Below are 13,760 nucleotides of genomic sequence, written 5' to 3'. Positions count from 1 at the left end.
CATCAGCAGATTTGCGGGTCAATGCTGTGATGGGAGCCACGAGAGAGGAGTACCCCTTGATAAATTGACGATAATAGTTGGAGAATCCTAGGAAGCGTTGAGTGGCTTTAAGGCCTGAAGGTTGGGGCCAGTCAAGTATGGCTTTCAATTTTGTGGGATCCATCTGTAGACCGGTGCCCGAAATAATATATCCCAGGAAGGGAATTTGTCTCTGCTCGAAGGTGCATTTCTCCAATTTGCAAAATAACTGATTTCTTCGGATACGAGAGAGGACCTCCAATACATGAGTACGATGAGATGCTAGATCTTGAGAAAAGATGAGAATGTCGTCCAAGTAGATGACTACAGATTGGTACAAGAGGTCTTGAAACAGCTCATTCATAAAGCTCTGAAATATGGCTGGGGCATTGCATAGCCCGAAAGGCATGACCAGATATTCAAAGTGGCCGTCTCGGGTGTTAAACGCCGTCTTCCATTCATCCCCCTCCTTAATGCGTATAAGGTTATACGCTCCTCTGAGGTCAAGTTTAGAAAAGATGGTGGCACCCTTGATCCGGTCGAATAGTTCAGAAATCAGTGGCAGTGGATACCGATTTTTAACGGTAATGGCATTCAGGCCTCTGTAATCAATGCAAGGGCGGAGGCCCCCATCTTTCTTTTTTACGAAGAAGAAGCCAGCCCCAGCTGGGGAGGCAGACTTGCGGATGAAGCCCCTGTTTAGATTTTCTTGGATGTACTCCTCCATAGCCTTAGATTCCGGGAGGGAAAGGGGGTAAACACGGCCCCTGGGAATGGGTTTACCAGGTATCAGATCAATGCCACAGTCCCAGATTCTGTGAGGGGGAAGTCTAGTGGCCTCTTGTTGACAGAAAACATCAGAGAAGGTTTGGTATGGCTCAGGCAGGAGAGTCACAGGAAATTCTTGGGTACGTCTGGGACTATTCGGGGGAACCACTCTCTGTAGGCAGCGAGAGAAGCAGGACTGTCCCCAGGACAATATGTGACCAGATTTCCAGTCCAAGGTGGGAGAGTGGGCACGAAACCAAGGAAGTCCTAGGATGACTGGGTTGGTAGATCTTTGTATTACTAAAAAAGAAATCTTCTCCCGATGAAGTGCTCCTATCTGAAGTAGAAGAGGAATAGTGCGTACCAGGATGGACCCCTCAGGGATTCTTCCCCCATCAATGGCCATCAGAGAGATGGGTTGTTCCAAGGCTTGTGTGGGAATAGCGAATTGTTTAACTACTGTGGCGGAAATGAAATTTCCTGCGGCTCCGGAATCTAGAAGAGCCGACTGTGGGAAGGTCTTTTGTCCTAACTGAAGGGAAATGGGAATAGACAGGCAATCATTACTATTGGGAACTGACTGACACTGAGAAAAGAGGCCCAACAACACAGCTCCAGAACTCGTTAGGCCCTGTCGTTTCCCGAGCGTTTGGGACAAGAACTCAGAAGATGGCCACTCTCTCCACAATATAAACACAGCTTGTTCCGAAATCTCCTCTCCCTCTCTTCGGCTGATAAGCGGGTCCTCCCAAGTTGCATGGGCTCTTCAGGGGGAAGAACAGGGGTTTGGAAGTTGGGGGCCAAGCGAATCATGCTACGCCGCGACTGTTCCTTCTCAGAATTACGTTCCTTGAAACGCAAATCAACTTTGACACAGAGGGAGATAATGTCGTCCAAAGACGTAGGGAGTTCCTGGGATACCAACTCGTCTTTGATTCGGTCTGAAAGGCCCTGCCAGAATGTAGCTACTAGAGCCTCATCGTTCCAGCGAAGTTCAGAGGCCATGGTTCTGAAGAGGACCGCATACTGCCCCACAGACTGGTTTCCCTGGCGGAGACGTAGTAAGCCGGAAGCGGCATTGGACACCCTTCCTGGCTCATCAAATATTTTCTTGAAGGTGGACAAGAAGAGGTTGAAGTTATGTAGAATGGGGTCGTCCCTCTCCCACAAGGGGGAAGCCCATGCTAAAGCTTGACCGGACAATAACGAAATCACATAGGCCACTTTCGTTTTCCCGGAGGGGAAGTTCCCAGGTAGAAGCTCGAATTGTATGGAGCATTGATTTAAAAAACCTCTGCAATTTTTAGGGTCTCCATCGAACTTAGGTGGGTTAGGCAACCGTAGCTGCGAGGAAGAAGCTGCTGCTGCGGCCTGAGGTACAGGGGCCACTGCCGGCCCAGGTGATCCACCAGCCACTAGGGTGTTCTGGACAACATCCAAGCGAGTGGATAGACTATTGAGGAATTTTAAAAGTTGCTCTTGGTTAGCTTCTTGTTTATCCATCCTTCCTACTAAATGCTCCAACAGATCTTTAGCTGTGGTATCCGGTGTCAGAGCAAACTGTAACAGATTCTGGATACTATATTACTAATCTTGATTAGCGCTGGCTTACCTGAGGTGCGGAGTCTAACGATCTCCCCGGTGTTCACCAAGAACCGCCGCAAGGCGGGGTGGGCTTCGCTGCCAGGAGTCGCAGGTCGCGGTCCCCAGGTTCGCCTCAAGATGTAGTACAGCGGAGTGAAGCGGTGGTAGCGGAGTCAACGAGCCGGTTCGGTACACAGGAATGGAGTCAGGCAGAATCAGAAGGCAACTCGGAGTCAACAAGCCAGGTTCGGTACACGGGTCACAAGAATAGGAGAATGGTCAGCAAGCCGGGTCGGTACACAGGGAATAGAGAGCCAGGGAAGTCAAACAGGCAGAGATCAGCACACAGGAGACACAGGAACAGGAAGACACTGCAATCCACGAAGAGCAGGAGCCAGGAACAGGTAAGTGTTGCTCTGACACTCAGCGAGTGTCAGAGTGAGGTTTTTATACAGAAGGGGATTCAAAATCCCCGCCTCTAGGTTGTGGTCATGTGACCGCCTCCGGGTGCGGTCACATGGTCCTGAATGCGGAAGTGCGGCTGGACGGAGCGGCGGGGATAAGGTAAGTCCGTAACAATCATCAAGAACTTCAAGGAGAGAGGTACAATAGTTGTGAAGAAAGCTTCAGGGCGCCCAAGAACATCCAGAAAGCCACTGGACCGTCTCGTAAAGTTTATTCAGCAGCGGGATCAGGGCACCACCAGTGCGGAGCTTACTCAGGAATGGCAGCAGGCAGGTGTGAGTGTATTTGCACCCACAGTGAGGCGAAGACTTTTGGAGGATGGCCTGGTATCAAGAAGGCCAGCAAAGAAGCCACTTCTCTCCAGGAAAAACATCAGGGACAGACTGATATTCTGCAAAAGGTACAGAGATTGGACTGCTGAGGACTGGGGTAAAGTCATTTTCTCTGATGAATCCCCTTTCAGATTGTTTGGGGCATCTGGAAAAACGCTTGTTCGGAGAAGGAAAGGCGAGCGCTACCATCAGTCCTGTGTCATGCCAACAGTAAAGCATCCTGAGACCGTTCATGTGTGGGGCTGCTTCTCAGCCAAGGGAGTGAGCTCACTCACAATTTTGCCTAAGAACACAGCCATGAATAAAGAATGTTATAAAAACATCCTCCAAGAGCAACTTCTCCTAATCATGCAAGAACAGTTTGATGATGAACAATGCCTTTTCCAGCATGATGGAGCACTTAGCCATAAGGAAACTCCCCAGACCTTTATTCCAGAGCTGTAACTTAGAATTCTAGCGCCTGGGGTGAGAAAGAGAAATGCCGCCCCCCTAGCACTCAATTTTAACCAAACTAACCTAAAATATTCCTAAATTGCGCCCCGCCTTCAGCGTTGCGCCCTGGGTGGTCGCCCCCTGTCGCACAGCCCTAGTTACGGCCCTGCTTAATTCCATTGAGAACTTGTGGTCAATCCTCAAGAGGCGGGTGGACAAACAAAAACCCACAAATTCTGACAGACTCCAAGCATTGTTTAGGCAAGAATGGGCGGCCATCAGTCAGTATGTGTCCCAGAAGTTGATTGACAGCATGCCAGGGCCAATTGCAAATCTTCAAAAAGAAGGGTCTACATTGACTCTTTGCATAAGCTTGATGTAATTGTCAATAAAATCCTCTGACACTTATGAAATGCTTGTAATTTTACTTCAGTATACCATAATATCTGACAAAAAGGTCTAAAAACACTGAAGCAGCAAACTTTGTGAAAACCAATACTTGTGTCATTCTGAAAACTTTCACGATTGGAGGTTGCGATTGCTCCTGCCGCTCAGCATCCACTTGGGATTTTGGCCGGGCTGTGCTATAAATAGAGGAGTATCGATTGAAAATGGGGAGGGGCCACCTTAGCAAAAAGAAATTCCTAGGATTTAGTGCAACTTTAAAGGCAGCACACCAAAGTCTATATACATTTTTTGTTAAGGGATTTATCCCTTTTGGCAAAAAATATTTATTTTTACAGTTAATGAAGATGCAATGACATTCCTGCAGCATGTTTTGTTTGTCTTTTTAATTTGCAATTCTTCCATCACTTAAGATGGTACAGCCATGGGAACAATTTGATATGAGTATGTCTAGCACAGAAGGCTTCTTGGATGTAGGTTTTGGGAATAGTATATTAATCTGTGTAACTGTAGCCCATAACGCATAAATCACATGTATTATCAGTGATGTGCCAAATACACAATAATTATAATAAATTGCGTGTGAGTATAAAATTTAAATGGTGAGAGTAAGATCAGAGCAGTGCCCATGGGCACTGACATAGATTAGACAAGCAGGTGGCTGATTCTAACAGTAAACAGCAGAAGGTGCAATTAAGTCTCTGCTGTCACTGTGTGATTGGGAGAGGAGCCGGTTATCTATACACTGTACTGAGGCACATAGACTGCAATGTGCGCTATTCATGTGTATTATGGGTTAGAGCTAAACGAGGCAGGTCATGTGACCGCGCGTCACGTGACCCCGCTGTAAAACATGGCGGCCTCCAGTAGCCTGGACTGGAAGAGTAGAGCCGACAAACTGCTGCAGAGATGGGAGAGTCTGCAGGAGAAAGGCCGTGGTGGTGAGACACGGCGGTATATAAATGAGGATCAAAAGCTTCATTAGCGATTAGATACCAATTAACGACTGGGGCTATAGCCACTGTAAGGAACTTGGTGGACTCACAGATCAAGAGTCCTGGGGGCTATAGTGAAACCTGCTATGGCAGCCTATATAGCCAGATATTGTGCATACCAATTACAAAGCCAAAGGTTGCAACTGATGCCTAAATCATGGTAGGATAAGGGGACCACATTTTGACATAAAATCTCGGGACGTGGAGGGGGTGTGGCATTAATTATAAGTATCTAGAATTATGGTGATGCATCAATTACCTGTTTACTTTTTAAATCTAATATGGCTTTCCCTTGCTATGGTGAGCTTGGACATACCTCCTAACTTCCTGTGAGTTAGGACAAAAATTCCAACCATGGGGTTGGCGAAACAATTGGGAGGTAATGTTATTGGTCCGTGTGGTCCCACAGGTGAAAGTTACTGTAACCCAGAGCAACAAGTCAGATGCTGTTATTTTCTAACCAGTGATGGGCAACTGTGTCTTCTTGAAGGGCTGCTTATGCGGCCCCCTCTCCTTCCAAAGGGTTGCACTGAGATGCAGAGCACACTGCACTCCCTCCTCCTCCTTTATGCAATGTGGACTCCCTGCCTTTGGCTTGTTAAGTAGTCTCAGTGAAGACTTTCACTGTGTCTGTATATCAGAAACGGAATAGCCGCTGCTTATCTGGGGACATTTTTTAAAACAAACTATGCAAACCAGGAACTCTCGTCGGAAACCATATTGTCACCTTATGGTAGGAGAGTGGAATAATATAATATATAGTGCAAGATATGCACAAAAAATAAAACAATAATTAATATTGTTTTAATATGCAAGCTTTCACACACGAGAAAGGGCAGGAATTTCGAAGAGGAACATGGAGGTGCCTTTCTTAAATATTTAACTTTTGTGTATAGAGTATATTGCACAGATAACACATTTCTCAATACTTACATCCACACTACAAGTGGAGAGCCAGTGCAAACATTTATCAGTTTTAGAAATTGTAGTGCAACAGCTTTAATTAATACTATACATAGTAAACATGAAATTTAGAATTTTTAGTACACTCTGGGTACCGAAGATAATATAGATGAATCCTCCAGCCTGTTGGAATAATTTCTGATTCTTTAATATATTTATCTTGAAATGAATGCATAAATGGAGTATATATAAAATTGAGTGCAATAAATCTGTAATATAAGAGTGCTGGTTTCCAGGATTTTCTTGGACAAGATATATAGGTATTTAATTAGATCTCTTGGGGTCCAAAAATGTTACGAAAGCATTGGGTTGCATTGAATGCCATGAACAACATATGGAACTGTTACCAAAACGGAGAATAAACATTTCGGCGAACACAATGGCATATTAAGGCATACCTCTAAGGCCGTTAACATACTGTGAAAGTATATTTTTAATACACAATACAAATGCCCTGTTAAATGGAAAGTACATTTCATGAATTAACTTTTTCTTCTGTTTCTCTAGATGTGGTTTTATTGAAGGTTTCAACTACTTTACAGAGTTTGAATGACATTATATCAAAAGATATACAGAACTGTGATAATTCCTCATGTTTGCACCTTTACAGTCAGGTACAGTATTGCATAATGACCCCTTCCAGTATATCCTTCTCTGGTTTAATGTGTAGCTTTTAGTAATTCTACAAAGCATACATTGTTTTTTTTCTTCAAACTTGAGCTTGCATAGTACCACATTGATATTATTAAAACATTAAAGAAGAATTTGTTTAGCTGAATATGAAACACCAGCAATAAATTACAATGACATTTTCATCTCTTCTTGTAATTATGCAGCAGGAACTATATTTTTTTTTATATTTGATACATAAGATAGTGGAATAACAAATAGTTGGTTGTCTGTGTACAGGGCTACCTGTACCTACCATTGGGTGACGTTTATGACAACTGGTACTCAAAATTGGTAACTTTGCAAAAAGTGCTGTATCCCATAGCAGCCAATCAGATTATGCTATTTTACTAGACCAGTTTAGAACAGTGGTGGGCAACAGATGCAGCCCTCCAAGAAGACAGAGTTGCCCATCACTGGTTTAGAAAATAATAACAGCATCTGACTTGTTGGGTTACAGCAACTTTTCTCCATTGTTACCTGTGGGACCATTTTCATCGATACACACGACATAGTACAATAAACTTGATTATTTGGGGAATTACGTTAAAATACATGTTTAACGGCTACGTAAAAATAATGACTTGTAATTGCAACCACAGCAGCCCTGCAAGATGCATGTTGTATAGGTGCCTCTGATTAATCAGTTGATGTGATAACCTGAATGTCCAGGTGCCCCTCATCCCCGGGGGTCCATGGTCAGCCCCTGTGTGAGGTTTTAGAAGGGAGTGGAGGGGGGCTGAGCTGGACGTTCTCAAGCTTACATCCCAAATTCTGCAGCCATGTTAAAGTAGTGGACACAAATGTACACCACTTTAGGTGCAGGTTCTACCAGTTTTTAATACCATTTTTTTTTTTCTTTTTTTACTTTTATACCACCTACATCGTTATTATTCTTCCCCAGTCAGAGCCGTAACTAGGGTGGTGCGGGCGGTGCCGTCGCCCAGGGCGCAAGCCCAAGTGGGCGCAGCAGCCGCCCGCTACCTGGCTCTATCTACAGGCCTTTACTTACCCGCAGTGGAACGCATCTTCCACTGACAGGAAGTTCGGCATTTGGAACGCAAATGCCGAACTTCCTGTTGGTGGAACGCATATGCGTTCCACTGCGGGTAAGTTAATGAAAGATTCTCTGATCGAGCCCCAGGGGTTGGTGCAGCAGCAGCGCTGTCTGTGTGTGAGGTGCTGCTGCTGCTGCTGCAGGATCCGGACCATTCTCCCCTCTGGCTCCCTGCTTCTCTGAGGCTGTCTACTTGGTGGATAGGGGCGGGTTTAGGAGCGTCACGGTCAGAAGGGGACTCCAGTCACACGGCGGGGAGGCACACAGACACTTGCCAGCTCTGGCTGTCTCTAGCTCGGGGGCTCAGAGCCTCTCGGAGGGGCACAGACTGGGCACGCCCGTGGGGGGGGGGGATCTCTTGGCCAGTTACAGGGATATACTGGCTTCACTATCGCTGTCACTGCTGTCCAGATGCTGGGTTATTGTTGTCCTGTTACTAGTTCCCTCCACTTCACCTCTTATACAGATGTCTATTCAGTGTACATTGTTCCTGCTAACCTTCCTATTATACAAATTAATGGCAGCACACATACCTGCTTCTGTCTCTGTATTCCAGTCTGGTGTCCTTCTTCATCTCATCTATGTATATCTCTCTCACACTCGTTTCTGTGTCTGTCTGACTGTTTCTGCTTCTCCCATGTCTCTCTCACCTATGTATCTCTTACACTCATATATGTGTCTCTATGTATGGCTGCCTGTCTCCATGTTTATACACCTCTTATCTCTATCTCTCTCACTCAATTCTGTATCTATATGTCTGGCCGTCTCTCTGTTGTTACATCCCTCACCCCTTTATCCCTGTGTCATATCTGTATTTCTTTCACTAATCCCTCTCTCTCCCTTCCTGTTTCTTTTTCTCTCTCTGTCTCTCTCTCTCTCTCTTTCTTCCTCCCCCTTCTCTCTCCCTCTATCTCTATCTCTTACTACCTCCATCTCTCTCTTTATCCCTCCTCTCTCTTTCTCCTCCCTTTCTCCATCCATCTCTCTATCATGCATTTGCAAATATGTGTAACAGAATTATTTCAGTAAAGTGCTAGCCACACCCCCACATTAGGTTGGCCACACCCACTTGGCAAATGTCACTCCCACTTAGATGGGGGGCGCCGGTGCCCTGTCTCGCCCAGGGCACTAAAATGTCTAGTTACGGCACTGCATATAGTATATGTCGCCATTTGGTGCCTCATAAACAACTCCCCCTCTCATTCCATCTACCCTGCTTCCCTCAACCCCAATTGTCTCCGTTTGCCTCTGTGTCCCGCCTGAACGTCAACTCTCACAAACCTGACCTCCTCCATCTCCTATCTTCCTGTCCTTTTGTAATGTTTCCTTTGTTCTAGTTGTGTCTTATGCAGTTGTCTTATCTATTGTCTCTTCTAGAATTGATTTTTACTAATTTTATTGTTTCTCTTGCTCCTTATTTGTTTATTGTCCTGTTCACATTTCGTTGATTGTACGGCGCTGCGTGCTCCGTGTTGCCTCTTAAACAAACTATGATTATATGAGGACATCACGGATTTTGGTATTGGTTAACCTTGTGTTGAATCTATTGTTTAGCATTTATTTCTCTCCGCAGGCTATATTGGACATTACTTTCTTTGAAGAAAATCAACTAGTAGATGAAGAATTCCCAGGTGACGATTCCTTGCAGAAAGTCAGAGAACTTATCCAAATGCTTTTAGAGCCTGAAAATTTACTCGAAGAATGTAAATTACACAAACAGGTAGTTTTGAATTGCTCTAAAGTTTGTTTTGTTACTAGTACATGCTTTCTATATAGTATTTATATGCCTATATTAAAAAATGTATGTATGTAAAGAAAACATACAAGGGGTAATATTAGGATTTCAGATTTTTATCCTTCATAACTTGCCATTGGTCAGTCGAGAATATTCCCTTGTACATTTTAGGACCAGGTGATTATAAATGTAAGTTTTTATGGAGAAAAGTGTTCGATCCTGACATGAGGAGGGGTAAATCATATGTATTAAATTTTAATTAAGCTCTAATTTTTCAGGATATGGTTCTTGATGTGGATGTACAAGAATGTCTGCGCTGGAGGAGGGGGGCCCTTCTCTACATGTATTGTCACACAGTGGGGGAGAGGGAGAGCTGGCTGCTGAGAGACCAGAGAACCTTCCACCAGGTAGACATCATGAGTTATTGAAATATGTCTTGTATCTGCAATTGCCCCAAGAAAGGCAGCACCTTTTAGAAATTGTGCCACTTCTTATGTGTCATTATTTTATTGACGTTCATTTCAGTACATCTGTTTTTTATAAAGTCGTTATTGCTGTGATTTTTTTTTGATTTTTTTTTTTATCATTACTGTACACATAACATTTAATATAGTGAACTAATAAACAACTTCTGTGTTGGTCACTTTTGAGCTTTGAATTAAAACTCTAAGGGGGGAATGTATCAAGCTGCGAGTTTGAAAAGTTGAGATGTTGCCTATAGCAACGAATCAGATTCTAGCTATAATTTTGTTGAATGTACTAAATAAATGATCATTATCTGTTTGGTTGCTATAGGCAACATCTCCACTTTTCAAACCCGCCAGAAATTCTCAGCTTGTTACATTTACTCCTGAATTATGTTAGCCCACCGTTTAGTCTCTGAAAACTTCTTGAATCTCCCCCATCTCTTCATAAATACACCATTGAAGAGAGCTTAATATCCAAGTGTAAACTAATCTCATTTAGCTCAATTCATTAAAAATGTCCGACATAAATAATTAAAAGGGAAGTTATATATGGGCATGCAAAGACTCCCACAGATTGAAAGAAAAGTTTACCTTGCTGTCTGAAAGTACTCAAATTCCGCACCACTTCCTGTTCCTCAGAGCTTAGAGCCATGTCCCTTGTTTTAGGGTCCACTGAAATGCACATAATTTGATAGAAAACAGCTTTAACAAGACCCAGCTATGGGAGAAAAATCACTGGTCTGATATCAATAGATAAAAGAAAACTTTAACTGCATTAAAATGTTAACGGTGCTGGTTCCTAGCATCAATGGAAAAAATATCAGTATATTTGAACAATAAACCCCACAAATTTTCCTAAATCTGGTGCGATTGGTTTGTCTATAATAGATCCTCAGGTTCCACACTTCTAGTGCTCAATCCCAGGATGTTTCGACCCTCTTAACTTGTTCTGACCATTGATCGATGTTGATTTTGGTCCCCCCACTGCTTAACCATCATAAAGTAATTTACTTTGGCCTCTTTTGGGTCTTGCTTTATTTCTGTAAAATGTGTAATGGAATTTATAAATAAAGTTTTAAATTTAAAAAAAAAAAAAAAAAAAAAAGTGTTACCGGTGATGTTCTCTAGGAACTGTTCTCCTTACTGTGGGGGGCTTGGGAGCAGTAGCATTTGGGTGGATGTGACATGCACTCATAATAGGAGAGAATAGAATAGGTTTCAATTTATTGGTATCTGAACATGTGGATATGTGGTACATTAGAAACTCTGCCATCCTCCTTTGTAAAGCCTGCTCATCAGATTTAAATTCTCGGGCAAATTCGATAAGGATGAGCGGAAGGTGCTGGCTGGACCAGAGCCAAAGCCTGTTAATCCCCTATAGCTTTCCTCACTGGAAGCTCTTGCCCCCTTTCCGGTTTTCCACAGCTCTAGAACTGTAAAACAAGGATTGGACATTCCACCCTCAGGGGGGAGAAACCTTTTAAACACCACATTAGCTGCCTGAAATAAACCTGGAACATCATTATTTATAGAATTCTGTGATCGTAGTTACTTTCTTTCACATCTGCTTAATTTAAAGCAGTTTTATTTAGTTTGGAAACTTGACATTTACATGGATTATCACAGGGTATGAAATATGCATCAAAAGTAATGCCAGTGCCTTACTTAAACACCTTACATTACATTACAAACATAACTTAAGGTTTAAGTAAGAGACGTTACTAAGCTAATTTGCATAGAGCTTAACTACTTAAGTGTATTTAACGTTTCTTAGTGAGTAAGGTGCCCTCAAATGTCCTTACTTGGTTTTACAGCATCTGGGTCTATGATCTAGTTGTGTTTTTATAATGTTTATTACACACATTTATCCATTCTTAGGGCGGGTGTTTATTCTCAGTTAAGCAATTCATATTTGCTACAGTCTTAAGAAAAACCTTCACCAATATAAAGTAATTCTGAACAGCATATCATAGTGGCGCTATACAAATAGCTACTGCTGATGATAGCTTGCAAAATTAATAAGGGTTGTTAAGTAATAGCCATGTAAAAAATAATTCTAAAATAAATTGTTTATCATTTTTCCCAGTGTCTTGAGGATGGGGTGTATTACTTATTGAAAATGCTTCATACTCGGAATCCTATACATTTGAATGACGGGGTTTCAGTTCAGGACGTAAACACAGCCACTTTGCTAGCTAAAGGTAAAACAGGCCACTTGTATTGTCCTAGTCTTCCTAAATTCAATGTGCACAAAAGAGTTCTAAAATACTAATGTTTTCAATTTCTCTTTGAAATAACTGTATGTTACTTCCTATGAAGGTATCTTCAGTGATATCCATGTCCTGGCTCTGATGTACTGTGGAGAAATGTGTTCCTGGGCAGTGATGTATTGCACGGAAGTAGTGCAGACTTCAGAGATTGGACCTAACTCTGAGACACGGAATAAAATACTGAACTTTAGAGAAGTCGGGGAGAATGTTCTGGAGACTTATGTTGGTGTTTGTGAGGGGCCTCTAAGTGGACAGGGGTGGAACACAGATAATGCAAAGAAGATCCTACAGTATCTGAAAAAAGACAGAATATAACAATCTTGGGTGTTTTTTGATGTAATTGTGTATTTGTCATTTTTTTTTGTATTTTGTAAGACAATAATGATGATTTTATATTTAAAATATATACGTATGTGTCACCAAAGTTGTATCTTTGTGTTTCTCTGATATGTACACAACATTGTTGGGTAAGGGTTCTATTCAGGGGCTGGCAGGCACATGTTAGCCTGGGGGGCAGGTGCCCCTTTCCCCCCAGCCTAGCCAGCCCCTGTTTCTATTTTACTCATACTTGGATACATACATTCCTCCATTACATACTGTCCAGATATAGCTTTGGTTAGCTGTTGGACCACAGCCTGGGTGCAACGTATTCTGCTTGTTATGCCTTACACGTCTGTATTTTAAAGAGGTTTGTACCAAGTGGACAATCTCTTCTTAATCACCCACCTCTCGGTGTTGGAGGACTCAAACCATCCATTTCTCTACAACAGAACTCTATTGACGAGCAATGGACAACGTGTTTTAATTCAAGCATACATCAAATTGTGCAACAAAGCTCGGTCCTAAGCCCTCTGCTTGTCTCTAGCTGTACCACTTTTCTCTGGCAACTAAAAAAATTCTTTGGATGTCATGTGGATGATACCCAAATTTATCTATCCTCTCCTAATCTCTCACCATCTGTGTTGGCCAGCGTTACTAAATGTCTTTCTGCCATTTCATCTTGAATGTCCTCTCATCACTTCAAAATTAATGTTTTAAAAACTGAGCTAATAATATCCCCACCAGTTAACAGAAGCAACTTGACATCTCTATTTCTGTTCATAAATCCTACTCCTCAAGGTGTCCTCGTTGATTTAGAACCAATCTGTCTCTGGATCTTGTTATATGTATCAAAGAAACATTTCCAGAAGGAGTGTGTATCTTAATGAAGACATTGCAAAAATGTTAATTGATTCACTCCTAGGGGTATATTTACTAAACTGCGGGCTTGAACAAGTGGGGATGTTGCCTATTGCAACCAATCAGATTCTAGTTATTTATTTGGTACATGCTACAAAATGAGAGCTAGATTCTGATTGGTTGGTATAAGCAACATCCCCCACTTTTTCAAACCTGCAGTTTAGGAAATATACCTCCTAATCTCCTTTTTACTGCCTTTCCCCTAAGAACACGTTCACCCCTACAATCTATTTTGAACTCAGCAGCTAGAATGATATTCCTCATAAAACATTGTTTTGTTGGTTTGCTTGTATTTTTCTAAATACAGTATAAAATACTTAATACTAACATGTAAAACCATTAACAAAGCTGCACCAACATC

The 13,760-nt window shown here is 42.5% G+C and overlaps 1 protein-coding gene across 1 annotated transcript; it reads left to right on the top strand.

The window, feature by feature from the left end:
* Window positions 1–4,813: 4,813 nt before the first annotated feature.
* RIMOC1 (RAB7A interacting MON1-CCZ1 complex subunit 1) lies at window positions 4,814–13,444 on the top strand. Its single transcript, XM_075184092.1, has 6 exons — window positions 4,814–4,945; window positions 6,470–6,576; window positions 9,262–9,408; window positions 9,702–9,830; window positions 11,977–12,091; window positions 12,210–13,444. The coding sequence occupies exons 1-6, from the start codon at window positions 4,858–4,860 to the stop codon at window positions 12,473–12,475; spliced, it is 852 nt and encodes a 283-aa protein (XP_075040193.1). The 5' UTR covers window positions 4,814–4,857; the 3' UTR covers window positions 12,476–13,444.
* Window positions 13,445–13,760: the final 316 nt, after the last annotated feature.

Source organism: Mixophyes fleayi, chromosome 1 (assembly GCF_038048845.1).
Source record: "Mixophyes fleayi isolate aMixFle1 chromosome 1, aMixFle1.hap1, whole genome shotgun sequence".
Lineage (NCBI taxonomy): Eukaryota > Metazoa > Chordata > Amphibia > Anura > Limnodynastidae > Mixophyes > Mixophyes fleayi.
This window is presented reverse-complemented; position numbering and strand designations above follow the sequence as displayed.